This window comes from Bombina bombina, chromosome 2, assembly GCF_027579735.1.
Source record: "Bombina bombina isolate aBomBom1 chromosome 2, aBomBom1.pri, whole genome shotgun sequence".
Lineage (NCBI taxonomy): Eukaryota > Metazoa > Chordata > Amphibia > Anura > Bombinatoridae > Bombina > Bombina bombina.
The window spans coordinates 773,945,510-773,964,882 of record NC_069500.1 but is presented as its reverse complement, the minus strand read 5'-3'; the positions used below and the strand labels follow the sequence as shown (position 1 = coordinate 773,964,882).

At 39.6% G+C, this 19,373-nt stretch overlaps 1 protein-coding gene across 2 annotated transcripts in view; it reads right to left on the bottom strand.

Moving 5' to 3' along the window:
- The window catches only part of ANO8 (anoctamin 8), a 308,265-nt gene that overhangs the window by 58,274 nt on the left and 230,618 nt on the right, over nt 1-19,373 (bottom strand). For both annotated transcript variants that reach the window (XM_053702928.1, XM_053702929.1), the window contains exons 13-14: nt 5,933-6,076; nt 500-1,231 (exon numbers count right to left, since the gene is read on the bottom strand). In XM_053702928.1, coding sequence (XP_053558903.1) covers nt 500-1,231; nt 5,933-6,076 — 876 coding nt within the window. The remainder of the gene's footprint in view (nt 1-499; nt 1,232-5,932; nt 6,077-19,373) is intronic.

Genomic DNA, 19,373 nt, shown 5'->3' with positions numbered 1-19,373 from the left:
ACTCTTGCTAATATGAAAGAAATGAATTTATCAGGTAAGTTCTTACATAAATTATGTTTTTCTTTTGCATAAATGTTTTGTAGATGATTCATTTATATAGCCCATACAGTTAAAAAAAAAAAAAAGTATAATTTTGCTTATTTTTAAATAACATTGAGCTGATTTTCAGACTCCCTGATGTATACCTACTCCAGCTTGCTCCTGTTTGTGTAAAGTGTCTTTTCATATGCAAAGGAAGGGGGAGGGGAGAGTGTCTGATATTTCCCACTTGCAGTGGGTGTTCCAGTAACCTTTTTAACAAAGCTAAACTGGGAGCTTCTAAGTAAGTTTTTAAATTATTTTATACTGGATTTTTAAATGAATATCTGTGCATATTATTCTTTATACGAGTGTCTATTACACGCAGCTATATGAAAATGGGTGTATACTGCCCCTTTAAATAAATGTATATATAATCTATATTACCTAAGAGGAAAAGCATACAGAACCTAGGACACACCTCATATTTCTTCATACAACTCTCCACTTCAGCCTGCGTCAGCTTTGTATGGTAATTTTCCCCAGGAGGGTCGATCCATGATTCTCTCTTATGCTTCTTCCCTAGTTCATCCTCCTCCTCTCCCTCCCTCTCTAGGTCTTCCTCCACTGTCACCCTTCTCCTTCTTCTTTTATGTTGCCTTAGCTTCACTTCAGGTTCTGGCTCCACGCAATCCTTTGGCCCATTGCCACTTTCTTTCTCATCTTCCTCATCCTCTTCTAACTGAAAAACAGAGGCTGGATCACTGCCTTTCTCCACCAGTGTGGGGCTACCCTCCTGCAAAAATCCATCTTCTTCTTCTGACTGGGTAACTATTCTTTCCTCCACTCTCCTCTCACCCTTCTCCATAAAACTGACTCTCTTCAATTTTAAACCACAGTCCATGATACTTTCTTCTTCTGTCTCTTCATCTTCTGAGATTACTCCCTCTTCTTCCTCCTCTGGCACTCCACACCCACCGTTCAGGCACTTCTTTCGCCCGCTTGCACTAGTTTCTGCAGCTTCTCCAGGTCTACTCAGTTGGCGCTGAGGGAGGGCATACTTCTGCACCAGCCTACTCAGGGCATAGCGAACAAGGAGCAAGGCTGACTTTGGGTTCAACTCTCCTCTTTGTATTTTCTGGTAAAGATGAGGTTGGGAGACCTCCTTTGCATTCTGCAGGAACTGGCGTATGACGAGGAGTGTGGCCAGCATCTGTATAAAAGGGGAAGGGATGGGGCAGAAGACACACATTAGATCAAGCTTGCATATATACTACTGTATCAAATATGTGAGCAGTTATAGGAAACGCTTTTCTGTACAATAACCACAAACATTAAACTGAACAAGCCAATATGTAACTTTTTAAGTGAACTGGGACTGCTATCTATACCTCTAAGAGTTTTTTTGTTTTTTTTAAACATAATGTCTGCAAACCCCATTTGTCTGTGTAATTAAGAAATTATTTTCTCTGAAAATTCAAAAACGTCCCACAGATCTGTATGAGTTTTGTTCAGTGTTCTCCACAAAAAAGTTAGCCAGCTGGGTGGCATTATGAAGTAGCGGGGTGGGGGAAATGTAAATACTTTGCAATATTATAACATTTTCTGTTATTTATAAATGGTACTATTCAAAGCACAAATTAATTGCATAATTTAACATACATTAATTTATTGATAATTTGTGCAACAAACATTAAAAACAATAATCCTCTAAAAAAGGATGAGCCCCTGAAACACGTTACTGTGGGGGTGAAACGTGCGTTGGCACTTGTGTGTGTTTTATCATGGAGAAGAGTCGACTATACTTCATGATATTCTATGTGTGAACTACTCTCAAAAATTTTTTTTTTTACTACCTGTTATCATTGGTTTGTAACAGTGTGAGCAACTCTGCATGAAGTTTACAAAGCTGATACACTGCTGTTATATATATGGTACATCTGTGGTAAGATTGCACAGTTTGTGATTTGCAGGTCTAGAGGTACTATCCTGCTGATTGGATGCACCTGTGGAGAGACCAGATGCACTGAGCTCAGCGTGGTGAATGCTGTAACTTCCCTTCTGTATGGCAATTTTGGAACAGAATGGACTGCATGCCATAGGATGAATGGTACATCTATGGTAAGACCTATGCTATACCCTATGCATGCACGATAATACAATCTTTTATGTGGATATTTGCTTTTATAGAACGTTATTGGTACATCTTGGTAAGAAAGCATACAAAGTACTAAGTGTGAGGCGTGGCTCACTACCTGTGTGAATATAAAGTGGAGTGGAACTGATAGCTTGCTATATAAAGTTTGGTACATCTGTGGTAAGATCACCTGTATACTTTGTATTTGCTCTTTATGCAATTTGCTGCCTAAGGTACATCTTTTGGTAAGAACGGGTATTTAATATCCTTTATGAAGATTTTTGCATTTGCAAACAAAATACCCAGTGTGAGGCGTTGTTTATTATCTGTGTGAACACATGGTGTAGCAGGATGGCCTGCTTGGTACATTTATGGTAAGATCAGATATGTATCCCACACACGCCTAAATATTGCAATAATTTGCTTAAAGTATATCTTTGGATTCAAACGGATACATTGTATTCAGTATGAAGATTGCGTTGTCTTGCTAACAGCACGGCCTGTCCAATCAGGTGATTTTTGGAGGCTGAACCCTCCCACTTCTACATTCACCATAGGGAGGAGGTGAATGAACTTTTGTTAGCATTGCATGAACTTTATATTTGCTTGCTTGCTCATGTATATGTTTCTCTGTCTTGTTCCAAACTGTATACATTTACTCTGTGATCACAGGTTATTATAAATTGGATTTATAAGAGGATAATTTCATCTGTATTGTATCCTGCCGTTTGTTTAAGCAAGGCTATGTATCACATATATTTATGCAGCTCTGTGGTGTTACTTTACCTCTGCATGTATAAGTGATATACTAGAGCTCTACCTGTTTTGGATTTTATAGCTATCCGATACAGGAAATAGTACCAATTGTGTGATTTAATGATACAGGCTTGTATTATATTGACATGAGATGTAGTTCTGGTTTTAATTTGTATATAGTGGTGTGGTTGCATGTTTTTGTTCTATTTTTGAGATGGCAGGGCATGTTTGGGCAAACTTCTTTTGTAAATGCTATATGAGTTTAATAAATTGTTGAATTCACCTCATATGTGTGCCGTTTTTATTCCCTTTCTTTTTTAGAGGATTATTGTATTCTCTAATATTTCTCTCTCTTTTTTTTAGTATGATATAATTTGTTAAGAGGGAGGCACCGTGAGGTTTATAAGTGGTATATACTACTCTCTCATTTCTTCTATAATATTTAAACATTAAAAACATTTAATATTAGCTCATTTTAGCTTAATGTTGGCTTAAATTTTAGCTGGGTGGTCAGTGAAATCATCTGGGTGGAGCACCCGCTAACTAGGCCATGGGGAGAACACTGTTGTTAGTCTGGGCAAGATAATGACACCATAAAGCTAATAGCTCCAAATTCAGAAGCCCAAACCAACAATGTATTATCTTATAGGATTATATTCTTATTTCTTCACCTTATATCTGCATAGGCCCTTCTCCTCCAAACTCATGCTTATGTCTATTGCTTTGTTTTTGTAGTTCTTCAAAACCCTCCCTGATCTCTATCTTTGTTGTTAGAGATCCGTAGCTTTAGCTCCTTTACCTACACCTACTGCTCAATCTGAAACCATTCATCTTTAAAGGCCAAGTATCCAGGGAGAGATCATGTGAATATACTTCATACTTCCCCCTTCTCTGCTACTCAACAGTCAGTGATGAAAGAGTGACTTGTGATTACCACCTTTAGGAAAATTAAATAAACTCTGTTTTGCTATGCAAGCAATACTTGGTATGTACGTATTTCAGGCAGGCTGGAAAATGTGTTTTTTGCAAACAGAAAAATATTAAATATTTAACAAGAGAAGAGAAATCACCTGAATATTTTCTCATTGAGTATTTTTAATTAAACATATGAAGATTTGTCAAATTCACTGAAGTCAGAGAAAATTAAATGTAGGTCTATATACTTAAAGTAATGGTAAACTATATGGATACGCCATGCTGCTTATGAATAACAAATTAAAATGAATGGCACTTTCATTCATCAGTTCGGCGTAATATGCGTGTATAACAGTATAAAACTGAAGCTTTTTAAACCGTGCCGCTGTTTCTTCGCATGTCTATTTTCTGCAACTTTAGTGTTATTATACTGTTATACACGCATATTACACAAAACTGATGAAGGCATTAATTTTAATACGTTATTCACATGCCACATAGCGTATCCACATAGTTTACGATCACTTTAAAATTCAATGTTAGAATGAATGTTCTTAGATGGTTCAGAATACTTAAAAAAATAGCAACATTAAATCTCTGTCTTTTTGTTAGGTTTACAGGACTGACAATAAAGAAAGCAATGGGAGAATTCCAGTTAGTGGCATTATGTTCATCTGATAAATTCTATAACGCAGTGTTATTGCTTTTGTAATGTGTAGAAATTGTAGACTTATTTCTGTAGCATTAAAACAGCCTACCACTGTGACAAATAAACCAGCTCATTATCTTATAATAAATGTTATTTCTGAAAAATTAAAATATGATTAATTTAAGGGACATTAAACATCTCTTGGTTTTTTATAAAAATTGTGCTTTGTCCTACACTCCCTAGAGAAGCCAAAAAGCACAATCCGTAACTTTTAGGTTTTCAAAATGCTGTAAATGACCTAAATCAGCACTAGGCATTAGCGACAAATTGAATCCATTGTCCGATTGGTTGTCCTCATGGAAACCTGGACCAATCAGATCATGCATTAACAGCAGAGGGCAGATACGCTCCAGAGAGTTCTGTTCTAATCAGAGCCTCGGGTGCCGCAACCCCCTCTGGGAACCTAACCATGGGTCCCACCCCCACAACATGCTTTTAAAGGTTCTCGGATAGACCGGACTGTTATCCAATAGACATTTGTCTTTCAGATTATTATACGTAGCACACGCATTCTGTCAGAGAACCTTTAAAAGCACATTGTGGATTATACTGACTATTCAATTTGAAGTAGAAATGAAATAAGGTAAGCTTATCCATATGAAACCTTTTTAAAGGCTAAAGAAAGTATTATTTACATGTACTATTAATTCAGTGTTCTCCACAGGACCTTTTTAAAGGGACACTGAACCCAAATTTTTTCTTTTGTGATTCAGATAGAGCATGCAATTTTAAGCAACTTTCTAATTTACTCCTATTATCAATTTTTCTTCATTCTCTTGCTATCTTATTTGAAAAAGAAGGCATCTAAGCTTTTTTTAGTCCAGTACTCTGGACAGTATTTTTTTATTGGTGGATGAATTTATCCACCAATCAGCAAGAAAACCCCAGGTTGTTCACCAAAAATGGGCCGGCATCTAAACTTACATTCTTGCATTTCAAATAAAGATACAAAGAGAATGAAGAAAATTTGATAATAGGAGTAAATCAGAAAGTTGCTTAAAATGTCACGCTCTATTAGAATCATGAAAGAAAAAATTTGGGTTCAGTGTCCCTTTAATCGGTGCACCACCCGTCTGATTTTACTGACTACCCAGCTTAACTTTTAGCTAACATTAAGCAAAAATGAAAGAATATTAAAATGTTTCAATACAAATTGCACAAATTATCATAAAATACATTTGTTAAATTATACAATTAATTTGAGCTTTGGATAGCAGAAAATGTTATAATATTAGAAAAATATTACACTGCCCCCACCTGGCCACTGATTATATTTCTATTTAAAGAACATTTATCTAGAACCATTCGTGAGCAGTTGCAATTCTAAACTCTGCATTGTTTTTCCTCATGCCCACTTGTACCCACCAACCATTTACATCCCAGTCACCCTCTCATACTTTAGATCTGCAGAGGCACCAGGCTGATCTGAGAAGAGCCCTGAGAACGATGAGGAACAGGTGAAACTGGAGGGTGAGGAAAGGGAGTAGGGCGTCTTTAATTTGACGTTTGAAGCTTTGGGGAAGCGAAAAAACGAGCAGGAGCTGCAGGTGGTGAGAGGAGACAGAAAACAAGAGAGGAAAAAAAAAGAAAACAGAAGAAAGAAAGGATAATAAAATAAAAATGAAAGGAGCTGAAAAGATATGAACAGGTTAAAAGCAGTATCGCATGTTTGCACTAAAATAAATTAGGACTACTTAAAGGGACATGAAACCCAGACTTTTTTTTTCACGATTCAGATAGAGCATGCCATTTTAAACAACTTTCCAATTTATTTCTATTATCTAATTTATATAATTCTCTTTGTTTCCTTTGTTGAAAAGTATACCTAGATAGGCTCAGAAGCTGATGATTGGTGGTTGCACATATGCCTCTTGCTATTGGCTTTCAGCTAACTCCCAGTGGTGCATTATGTGCTCCTTCAACAAAGGATTCCAAAATAACAAAGCAAATTAGATAACAGAAGTAAATTGGAAAGTTGTTTAAAATTGTATTCTCTATTTAACTCATGAAAGAAAAAATGTTGGGTTTCATGTCCCTTTAAGTGTATATTTGTGTATATGTAGTATGTGAGTCTATACAAAAAGTGGATTTAACATATAAACTTAAGCAAAAACCTTTCAGTTTCTATATAGGCTTTTAACAATTGTATGTTTCCCAAGTACTCAACAGTAATTAATTCTTATAATTGCATTATATCTAAATTCACAAATTCGAGAGCTTTCATACTGGTTGGACAAATATTTCCTGACTCCGATGTAACTGTAAAACTGAACATAACATTGATACTACAACAAATATCACGGGAAGTGACAATGTTTTTCCCATTTGGTAGATAGATCTCACCTTACAAAATATAGCCTAGTAAGTTATTTTTATTTTATAAAGCACTTAATATTTTTTTTACCATAACTGACGGAATATCAAAATATTTTTAATAAAAAATTACATTTGACTTGGGAGGGAAACATGCGACTCTGCTTTCACCCAGCCACTTTCGGTATTTACATAATAAGACACTTAAAGGGACAGTATACTAAACAATTTTGTCACGCATATAAAAGAACATTATTTAACAGTTTTGCATAAAAAATGTTTTGTTAAATCTGTTTATTTTGACTTATATGCTAATGGAAGGTACATGTCTGTGCCCTTAAAAATGACTTTAATGTCCCTTTAATTGGTTAAGTGCCTTATTTCAGTATAACCTTATTTGTAATAACTCTCTTCCCAGCTCTGCAAAGCTTTGACAATGCTTTGCAGCAGGTGAGTGGTTATTGCAACAGTACTTACCCCAGGCATGCATTAACCCCTTCTCTGGCTGACAGGCCAGCAACATATTGTGGAGCAATGACAGAGGTAGAAATACAATGACCTTCCTGACCTCTCCCCACAAGTCAGTTGTGACCTTCACCCTTCGAACAGTGACCTTGATGATGAGAATGATTAAGGAAAAGAGCAAGTGGAATGAAATGATGAGTAGGGAAGGATAATGGAAGGAGAAGGGTGGAAGATCCTAGTCTAAACATAATTGTTGTCAGATTGTATCATTAATTAATTTTTCTTCATGATAAACATTATTTGTAAAAACAAACTAGGGTTTAATAAATAGTTTGGCATTAGTTAGGGACATATAACCCAATTTTTTTCTTTCATGATTTAGAAAGAGAATGCAGTTTTATACAACTTTCCAATTAACTTCTATTATCTAATTTGCTTTATTCTCTTGATATTCTTTGTTTAAAATCATAACTAGATAGGCTCAGTAGCTGCTGATTGGTAGCTGCACATAGATAACTCATGTGACTGGTTCACCCATGTGCATTGCTATTTCGTCAACAAAGGATATCAAGCAAATTGAAAAGTTGTTTAAAATTGTATTCTCTATCTGAATCATGAAATATTTTTTGGGGGTTAAATGTCCCTTTAAAATAGCTATACATTTGTGAATTAAGAAAACTCTTTACAAATGTACACAACCATCAATGCACCAAGTATCATATCTAAGGTATCAAGGGAGCTGTGCATATTAATTTTAGGTTAACCCCTTATGCTTCACCAGCAAAAACAGATACGGCCATAGGATATTGTATGCAAAAAATGGACGTAATTAATTCAATATATATCATGGATTTTATTATTGTTTATTGTAGTATAAGGAAGGAACCAGAAGAAAATCTTTGAAGTTAAAAATAATAATAATGTTATTCTTATTACACTGTTGATTAGTTATATCTTTGTTTTTAACCACTGCAAAGTGGGTTAAATGGATAATTAAAGACAGCTTCAGAGTGACAATGCTCTGTCAATCCTGAACACTGTCTAGTTAGCAAATCACAGCATATTTGCATAGCCACTGGTCCATCTTCAGCTATGGGGCTGTTGTGCACTGCAGTTTTGGACATTCTGGGCTAGATTACAAGTGGCATGTTTTTGCTAGAAGTAAACTTTTAATGTGTGTGGGTTAGCACACACATTGAAAGTAAATGGTTTGTGCACAAGCGAAACCCGATGTACACTAACTTGAGGACAACGTATATCGCGACCGCATTAACTTCTTCTCCCCATAGACTTTAATGGAGCGCGCTGATGAAAAAACACATCGCTCGCACGTTAACCTGACACCGTGCTAAACCCAAAGATATTGATATTTTACATTCCAATGTTTTTCACATAAAGAAAATGTTATTTTAAAATATATATATATATATGATTATTTAAAAAAAATAAAAAATAAATATATATATATATTTGAATTTATACAGGTATAGATGTACACAGATAAATATAGGAATATATATTTAAAAATACTAAGAAAATATTCTCAGTCAATGAAGAGTAAAACACATTCTACAAATTAAAATTGGATAAAAATATTTTTGCATGTTTTGATGTTTTTGATTGGAAAGGGCTCCAAATTGTGTATGTATATATATATATATATATATATATATATATATATATATATATATATGTTTATTCATATATAAATACTTAAATACACATATATACATATGTATATATACTGCAGCTTAGAAAACATTGCTTGCCTCAGAACCTGTAAGACATCCCAAGCTGCAGTTTAATTCTTCATTTATAATTGTCACACAATATAACAGATTAAGGAGCTGATTCTGGTTTAGATGACTACTTTCTAAACATATTTTAATAAATCCTAGTTGACCATCTGATATTGTGACATGCAAGTGGAGCGGTGGTGTATAACCATCAAAATAATTTTTAAATAATTATTTGTTTACTATTTCGGGCCAAATTACAAGTGGAGCGGTATTTAACGTCAGGTAGTGCTTATATTAAAAGTTGAAAGTAAACAGTTTTTGCTTTGCTTGCGCACTTACCTGATACGTGTAAAAAGCAGAACTTAGAATATCGTGCATGCAATAACGTATTCCCCTCTGGAAGTCAATGGAGCAAAAAAAGTGGAAAAAACAACAACAAACTGCTTGCGTGCAAACCTGATTGCATATTCTCATGTGCGCTTACCCAACATGAAATATGAATATTTCACATTCCAATGTTCTTCACATAACAGAATATGTTCTATTTATTCATAAATACATATTTCTATATATATATATATATATATATATATATATATATATATATATATGATGGTATTTTGGTACTAAATATATATATATATATATATATATATATATATATATATATAATTATTATATACAGGTATACACAGTGGGTGTTGAAAAAAAATCACCCCCCTTGAAAATAATCACATTTTGTTGCTTTGCAGCCTGAAATAAAGGCAGACAAAGTTTTTGTTTATCCAGATGTAATTACTCAGTGCAACTTATAACATTCAAGTGAAAGATATAACACCATCATGTCAGGCAAAAATAAAGACAATTCAAAAACAGAATCACTGAGTTGGAAAAAGGATCACCACCTAATAAAATTACTTGTAAACTCAATCAGGTGTAGCTAATCACCTTCTCAACGGCACACACAAAGCCATTTGACCTTCAACTGTGATCAGCTTTGGGCATATTGATTAGCTCAGCATGAAAATAGCTTTCCTGGAGCCTCTCCAGAACTCACCACTCACCGCCGACCCACCCACCACCACCTCACCCAAACCCACCACCTTCTACGCACTACCTGGAGCCCCCTCACCATGGAGGACACACAGAATAATGAAATCTATCTACTCCGGAGCACCCTCAGACCCATGCCCGCACCACATATTCAACAAAGCGGGTTTTACCATCGCCCACGAACTCTGCCTCACCATAAATTGCTCCATCAAAACTGGCACCTTCCCAGAAGACTGGAAGCATGCAGAGCTGAAACCCCTGCTGAAGAAACCCACAGCTGACCCCATAGATCCTAAAAACTACCGCCCCATCTCTCTTCTCCCCTTTCCAGCCAAAGTAATTGAGAAGGCCATCAACGCACAACTTGTTGACCACATCGAGACCAACCACATCTTGGACCCCTCCCAATCCGGTTTCAGGAGCAATCACAGCACCGAGACCGCCCTCCTCGCTGCCACAGACGACATCCGCACCCTGCTAGACCAAGGAGAGACTGCTGCGCTCATTCTTCTAGACCTCTCAGCCGCATTCGACACTGTAGCCCACAGCACCCTCCTGACGCGCCTACACGATGCTGGCATCCGCAATAAGGCCCTGGAATGGATCACCTCCTTCCTCAGCGGCAGAACACAGAAAGTCAGACTCCCACCCTTCTCCTCCAATCCCGCAGCAATCAGCTGCGGCGTGCCCCAAGGCTCTTCTCTTAGCCCCACCCTCTTCAACATCTACATGGCCCCCCTCGCCGCCATCGCCCGGCAACACAACCTCAACATCGTCTCCTACGCCGACGATATCCAGTTAATCATCTCACTTACCCGAGACCCCGTCACCGCCAAGAAAAATGTCCACGAAGGACTTACAGCAATTGCCACCTGGATGAACAACAACCGTCTCAAACTCAACACTGAAAAGACCGAAATCCTCCTCCTCGGACCCACCAAATCTGCATGGGATGACTCCTGGTGGCCCACAGCCCTCGGACACCCTCCAACTCCAACACCCCATGCACGAAATCTAGGCGTCATCCTCGACTCATCACTTTCCATGGACCGCCAAGTCAACGCCGTCTCTTCGACTTGTTTTCACATACTCCACCTACTGCGAAAAATCTTCAAGTGGATCCCCACTGAAACTAGAAAATCTGTCACCCACGCCCTCGTCAGTAGTCGACTGGACTACGGCAATGCACTCTACGCCGGGTCCACCATCAAGCTCCTGAAACGACTCCAACGCATCCAGAACACCTCGGCCAGACTCATCCTCGACATCCCTCGCCAAAACCACATCACCAAACACCTAAGGAACCTACACTGGCTCCCCGTCAACAAGAGAATCACCTTCAAGCTCCTAACCCATGCATTCAAAGCCCTCCACAACATCGGTCCTGAATACATCAACCACCGTGTCAATTTCTACACCCCCTCCAGACAACTCCGCTCTGCCGACCAAGCACTCACAGTCATCCCCCGCATCAAGAAAAAAACAGCCTGTAGGAAAATCCTTCTCCTATATGGCAGCAAGGTCATGGAACTCCCTCCCGCTGCACCTCAGACAATCCATCTCCCTTACAAACTTCAGGAAGGACCTCAAGACCTGGCTCTTCGACTGAATTGTCTTCCCTTAGCCCCCCTCTCCCCCCCCCCATAGCGCCTTGAGACCCTCACGGGTGATTAGTTTGCGCTTTACAAGTACCCAATAGATAGATAGATCTCAGTCCCTGGCAGTGCAATTAAAGCAAACAATCAACTATGGGTGGCAAGGCACTGTCAAAAGATCTCTGGGATAATGTTGTGGACAGGCACGAGTCAGGAGATGGGTTCAAGAAATTATCAAAGGCTTTATCAATGCCTAGAAGCACAGTGAAGTCTATTATTAAGAAGTGGAAGGTATTTGGTACAACACAGACCCTCTCTAGATCAGGACGTCGCTCCAAACTAGATAAAAGAGCCAGTAGGAAACTGGTCAGAGAGGCTACCAAGAGGCACACAGCAACTCTGAAGCAGTTGCAAGAATTTATGACAAAGAGTGGTCATTGTGTGCATGTGACAACAATATCACAAATTCTCCACAAATGTGGCTTGTATGGGAGGATTGCAAGAAAAAAGCCACTTTTCAAGACAGGCCACATGCAGTCACGACTGAGCTTTGCTATAACACACCTAGGAGATTCTGAGGCCACATGGAAAAATATGTTATGGTCAGATGAGACTAAAATTGAATTATCTGGCGTCAACACCAAATGATATGTCTGGAGGAAATCCAATACAGCTCACCATCCAAATAACACCATACCTACAGCAAAGCATGGAGGTGGTAGTATTCTGTTATGGGGGTGTTTCTCTACAGCAGGCACTGGAGCATTTGTCAGGATAGAAGGAATAATGGAAGGGGCAAAATACCGTCAAATTCTTGAGGAAAATCTACTGCCCTCTGCCAGGAAGTTATCAATAGGAAGAAGGTTTACTTTCCAACATGCCCAAACAGTGGTTGGAGGAGAAAACAGAATTTATGTTTACCTGATAAATTACTTTCTCCAACGGTGTGTCCGGTCCACGGCGTCATCCTTACTTGTGGGATATTCTCTTCCCCAACAGGAAATGGCAAAGAGCCCAGCAAAGCTGGTCACATGATCCCTCCTAGGCTCCGCCTTCCCCAGTCATTCGACCGACGTAAAGGAGGAATATTTGCATAGGAGAAACCATATGATACCGTGGTGACTGTAGTTAAAGAAAATAAATTATCAGACCTGATTAAAAAACCAGGGCGGGCCGTGGACCGGACACACCGTTGGAGAAAGTAATTTATCAGGTAAACATAAATTCTGTTTTCTCCAACATAGGTGTGTCCGGTCCACGGCGTCATCCTTACTTGTGGGAACCAATACCAAAGCTTTAGGACACGGATGAAGGGAGGGAGCAAATCAGGTCACCTAGATGGAAGGCACCACGGCTTGCAAAACCTTTCTCCCAAAAATAGCCTCAGAAGAAGCAAAAGTATCAAACTTGTAAAATTTAGTAAAAGTGTGCAGTGAAGACCAAGTCGCTGCCTTACATATCTGATCAACAGAAGCCTCGTTCTTGAAGGCCCATGTGGAAGCCACAGCCCTAGTGGAATGAGCTGTGATTCTTTCAGGAGGCTGCCGTCCGGCAGTCTCATAAGCCAATCTGATGATGCTTTTAATCCAAAAAGAGAGAGAGGTAGAAGTTGCTTTTTGACCTCTCCTTTTACCAGAATAAACAACAAACAAGGAAGATGTTTGTCTAAAATCCTTTGTAGCATCTAAATAGAATTTTAGAGCACGAACAACATCCAAATTGTGCAACAAACGTTCCTTCTTTGAAACTGGATTCGGACACAAAGAAGGCACGACTATCTCCTGGTTAATGTTTTTGTTAGAAACAACTTTCGGAAGAAAACCAGGTTTAGTACGTAAAACCACCTTATCTGCATGGAACACCAGATAAGGAGGAGAACACTGCAGAGCAGATAATTCTGAAACTCTTCTAGCAGAAGAGATTGCAACCAAAAACAAAACTTTCCAAGATAATAACTTAATATCAACGGAATGTAAGGGTTCAAACGGAACCCCCTGAAGAACTGAAAGAACTAAATTGAGACTCCAAGGAGGAGTCAAAGGTTTGTAAACAGGCTTGATTCTAACCAGAGCCTGAACAAAGGCTTGAACATCTGGCACAGCTGCCAGCTTTTTGTGAAGTAACACAGACAAGGCAGAAATCTGTCCCTTCAAGGAACTAGCAGATAATCCTTTCTCCAAACCTTCTTGAAGAAAGGATAGAATCTTAGGAATTTTTACCTTGTCCCAAGGGAATCCTTTAGATTCACACCAACAGATATATTTTTTCCATATTTTGTGGTAAATTTTTCTAGTTACAGGCTTTCTGGCCTGAACAAGAGTATCAATGACAGAATCTGAGAACCCTCGCTTTGATAAGATCAAGCGTTCAATCTCCAAGCAGTCAGTTGGAGTGAGACCAGATTCGGATGTTCGAACGGACCTTGAACAAGAAGGTCTCGTCTCAAAGGTAGCTTCCATGGTGGAGCCGATGACATATTCACCAGGTCTGCATACCAAGTCCTGTGTGGCCACGCAGGAGCTATCAAGATCACCGATGCTCTCTCCTGATTGATCCTGGCTACCAGCCTGGGGATGAGAGGAAACGGCGGGAATACATAAGCTAGTTTGAAGGTCCAAGGTGCTACTAGTGCATCTACTAGAGTCGCCTTGGGATCCCTGGATCTGGACCCGTAGCAAGGAACCTTGAAGTTCTGACGAGAGGCCATCAGATCCATGTCTGGAATGCCCCACAATTGAGTAATTTGGGCAAAGATTTCCGGATGGAGTTCCCACTCCCCCGGATGAAATGTCTGACGACTCAGAAAATCCGCTTCCCAATTTTCCACTCCTGGGATGTGGATTGCAGACAAGTGGCAGGAGTGAGTCTCCGCCCATTGAATGATTTTGGTCACTTCTTCCATCGCCAGGGAACTCCTTGTTCCCCCCTGATGGTTGATGTACGCAACAGTCGTCATGTTGTCTGATTGAAACCGTATGAACTTGGCCTTTGCTAGCTGAGGCCAAGCCTTGAGAGCATTGAGTATCGCTCTCAGTTCCAGAATATTTATCGGTAGAAGAGATTCTTCCCGAGACCAAAGACCCTGAGCTTTCAGGGGTCCCCAGACCGCGCCCCAGCCCACCAGACTGGCGTCGGTCGTGACAATGACCCACTCTGGTCTGCGGAAGCTCATCCCCTGTGACAGGTTGTCCAGGGACAGCCACCAACGGAGTGAATCTCTGGTCCTCTGATTTACTTGTATCGTCGGAGACAAGTCTGTATAGTCTCCATTCCACTGACTGAGCATGCACAGTTGTAATGGTCTTAGATGAATTCGCGCAAAAGGAACTATGTCCATTGCCGCTACCATCAAACCTATTACTTCCATGCACTGCGCTATGGAAGGAAGAGGAACAGAATGAAGTATTTGACAAGAGTTTAGAAGTTTTGATTTTCTGGCCTCTGTCAGAAAAATCCTCATTTCTAAGGAGTCTATTATTGTTCCCAAGAAGGGAACCCTTGTTGACGGAGATAGAGAACTTTTTTCTACGTTCACTTTCCACCCGTGAGATCTGAGAAAGGCCAGGACAATGTCCGTGTGAGCCTTTGCTTGAGGAAGGGACGACGCTTGAATCAGAATGTCGTCCAAGTAAGGTACTACTGCAATGCCCCTTGGTCTTAGCACCGCTAGAAGGGACCCTAGTACCTTTGTGAAAATCCTTGGAGCAGTGGCTAATCCGAACGGAAGTGCCACAAACTGGTAATGCTTGTCCAGGAATGCGAACCTTAGGAACCGATGATGTTCCTTGTGGATAGGAATATGTAGATACGCATCCTTTAAATCCACCGTGGTCATGAATTGACCTTCCTGGATGGAAGGAAGAATTGTTCGAATGGTTTCCATTTTGAACGATGGAACCTTGAGAAACTTGTTTAGGATCTTGAGATCTAAGATTGGTCTGAATGTTCCCTCTTTTTTGGGAACTACGAACAGATTGGAGTAGAACCCCATCCCTTGTTCCCCTAATGGAACAGGATGAATCACTCCCATTTTTAACAGGTCTTCTACACAATGTAAGAATGCCTGTTTTTTTATGTGGTCTGAAGACAATTGAGACCTGTGGAACCTCCCCCTTGGGGGAAGCCCCTTGAATTCCAGAAGATAACCTTGGGAGACTATTTCTAGTGCCCAAGGATCCAGAACATCTCTTGCCCAAGCCTGAGCGAAGAGAGAGAGTCTGCCCCCCACCAGATCCGGTCCCGGATCGGGGGCCAACATCTCATGCTGTCTTGGTAGCAGTGGCAGGTTTCTTGGCCTGCTTTCCTTTGTTCCAGCCTTGCATTGGTCTCCAGGCTGGCTTGGCTTGAGAAGTATTACCCTCTTGCTTAGAGGACGTAGCACTTGGGGCTGGTCCGTTTCTGCGAAAGGGACGAAAATTAGGTTTATTTTTGGCCTTGAAAGACCTATCCTGAGGAAGGGCGTGGCCCTTGCCCCCAGTGATATCAGAGATAATCTCTTTCAAGTCAGGGCCAAACAGCGTTTTCCCCTTGAAAGGAATGTTAAGCAATTTGTTCTTGGAAGACGCATCCGCTGACCAAGATTTTAACCAAAGCGCTCTGCGCGCCACAATAGCAAAACCAGAATTTTTCGCCGCTAACCTAGCCAATTGCAAAGTGGCGTCTAGGGTGAAAGAATTAGCCAATTTGAGAGCATGAATTCTGTCCATAATCTCCTCATAAGAAGAAGAATTATTATTGAGCGCCTTTTCTAGCTCATCGAACCAGAAACACGCGGCTGTAGTGACAGGAACAATGCATGAAATTGGTTGTAGAAGGTAACCTTGCTGAACAAACATCTTTTTAAGCAAACCTTCTAATTTTTTATCCATAGGATCTTTGAAAGCACAACTATCTTCTATGGGTATAGTGGTGCGTTTGTTTAGAGTAGAAACCGCCCCCTCGACCTTGGGGACTGTCTGCCATAAGTCCTTTCTGGGGTCGACCATAGGAAACAATTTTTTAAATATGGGGGGAGGGACGAAAGGTATACCGGGCCTTTCCCATTCTTTATTTACAATGTCCGCCACCCGCTTGGGTATAGGAAAAGCTTCGGGGGGCCCCGGGACCTCTAGGAACTTGTCCATTTTACATAGTTTCTCTGGAATGACCAAATTCTCACAATCATCCAGAGTGGATAACACCTCCTTAAGCAGAGCGCGGAGATGTTCCAATTTAAATTTAAATGTAATCACATCAGGTTCAGCTTGTTGAGAAATTTTCCCTGAATCTGAAATTTCTCCCTCAGACAAAACCTCCCTGGCCCCCTCAGACTGGTGTAGGGGCCCTTCAGAACCAATATCATCAGCGTCCTCATGCTCTTCAGTATTTTCTAAAACAGAGCAGTCGCGCTTTCGCTGATAAGTGGGCATTTTGGCTAAAATGTTTTTGATAGAATTATCCATTACAGCCGTTAATTGTTGCATAGTAAGGAGTATTGGCGCGCTAGATGTACTAGGGGCCTCCTGTGTGGGCAAGACTGGTGTAGACGAAGGAGGGGATGATGCAGTACCATGCTTACTCCCCTCACTTGAGGAATCATCTTGGGCATCATTTTCTCTAAATTTTGTGTCACATAAATCACATCTATTTAAATGAGAAGGAACCTTGGCTTCCCCACATTCAGAACACAGTCTATCTGGTAGTTCAGACATGTTAAACAGGCAAAAACTTGATAACAAAGTACAAAAAACGTTTTAAAATAAACCGTTACTGTCACTTTAAATGTTAAACTGAACACACTTTATTACTGCAATTGCGAAAAAGTATGAAGGAATTGTTCAAAATTCACCAAAATTTCACCACAGTGTCTTAAAGCCTTAAAAGTATTGCACACCAAATTTGGAAGCTTTAACCCTTAAAATAACGGAACCGGAGCCGTTTTTATATTTAACCCCTTTACAGTCCCTGGTATCTGCTTTGCTGAGACCCAACCAAGCCCAAAGGGGAATACGATACCAAATGACGCCTTCAGAAAGTCTTTTCTATGTATCAGAGCTCCTCACACATGCATCTGCATGTCATGCTTCTCAAAAACAAGTGCGCAATACAGGCGCGAAAATGAGACTCTGCCTATGATTAGGGAAAGCCCCTAGAGAATAAGGTGTCCAATACAGTGCCTGCCGGTTATTTTACATAATTCCCAAGATTAAAATAATTCCTCAAGGCTATGGAGTATAAAATATGTTTATATATAAATCGATTTAGCCCAGAAAATGTCTACAGTCTTAAAAAGCCCTTGTGAAGCCCTTTTTTTTTTTTTTCTTTCTGTAATAAAAATGGCTTACCGGATCCCATAGGGAAAATGACAGCTTCCAGCATTACATCGTCTTGTTAGAATGTGTCATACCTCAAGCAGCAAAAGTCTGCTCACTGTTCCCCCAACTGAAGTTAATTCCTCTCAACAGTCCTGTGTGGAAACAGCCATCGATTTTAGTAACGGTTGCTAAAATCATTTTCCTCTTACAAACAGAAATCTTCATCTCTTTTCTGTTTCAGAGTAAATAGTACATACCAGCACTATTTTAAAATAACAAACTCTTGATTGAATAATAAAAACTACAGTTAAACACTAAAAAACTCTAAGCCATCTCCGTGGAGATGTTGCCTGTACAACGGCAAAGAGAATGACTGGGGAAGGCGGAGCCTAGGAGGGATCATGTGACCAGCTTTGCTGGGCTCTTTGCCATTTCCTGTTGGGGAAGAGAATATCCCACAAGTAAGGATGACGCCGTGGTCCGGACACACCTATGTTGGAGAAAAGGGTGAATGTCCTTGCATGGCCTAGTCAGAGCCCAGACTTAAACCCCATTGAATATCTGTGGCATGACTTGACTGCAGTCCATAAACGGTCACCATCAAATGTAATGGAACTGGAGCAGTTCTGCAAAGAAGAGTGGGCAAATATTACACAGTCTAGATGTGCAAAGTTAGTAGAGACATATCCCAACAGACTAAAGGCTGTAATTAAAGCAAAAGGTGGTTCAACAAAATACTGACACAAGGGGGTGATCCTTTTTACAACTCAGTTATTCTGTTTTTGGATTGTCTTTATTTTTGTCTGACATGTTGGTTTTAAATCTTTCAGTTGGATGTTATAAGTTGCACTACATTACAACTGGATAAACAAAAACTGTGTCTGTCTTTATTTCAGGCTGCAAAGCAACAAAATGTGATTATTTTCAAGGGGGGTGATTCTTTTCAATGCCCACTGTATATATAGATATATATATATAGGAATATATATTTGTAAATACATAGAACATATTCTGCTATGTACAGAACATTGGAATGTGAAATATTTACAGTAAATACACAGTATAACACTTTATTAAATATGAATATTGAATAAATTAGCTTTTACATGTTTTTATCTACTTGACTGCAAAGGGCTCCAATGCACCTATATGTCTATATATGTGTACATATATATTTATGTGTATATATGTCTGTAAATACATACATACACATAAATACATTTTTTTCTAACACCTGAGACCTCATATCTTTGAGCCCTTATAACTTTTTTGTGCAATATTTTTTCAAACACTTTTTATTAGATACTGTTATTATGAGTGTAACATTACTTTGTAATGTGTTCTTGATGTGTTTTGTGACACTTTTTTGTTTTGCAAAAC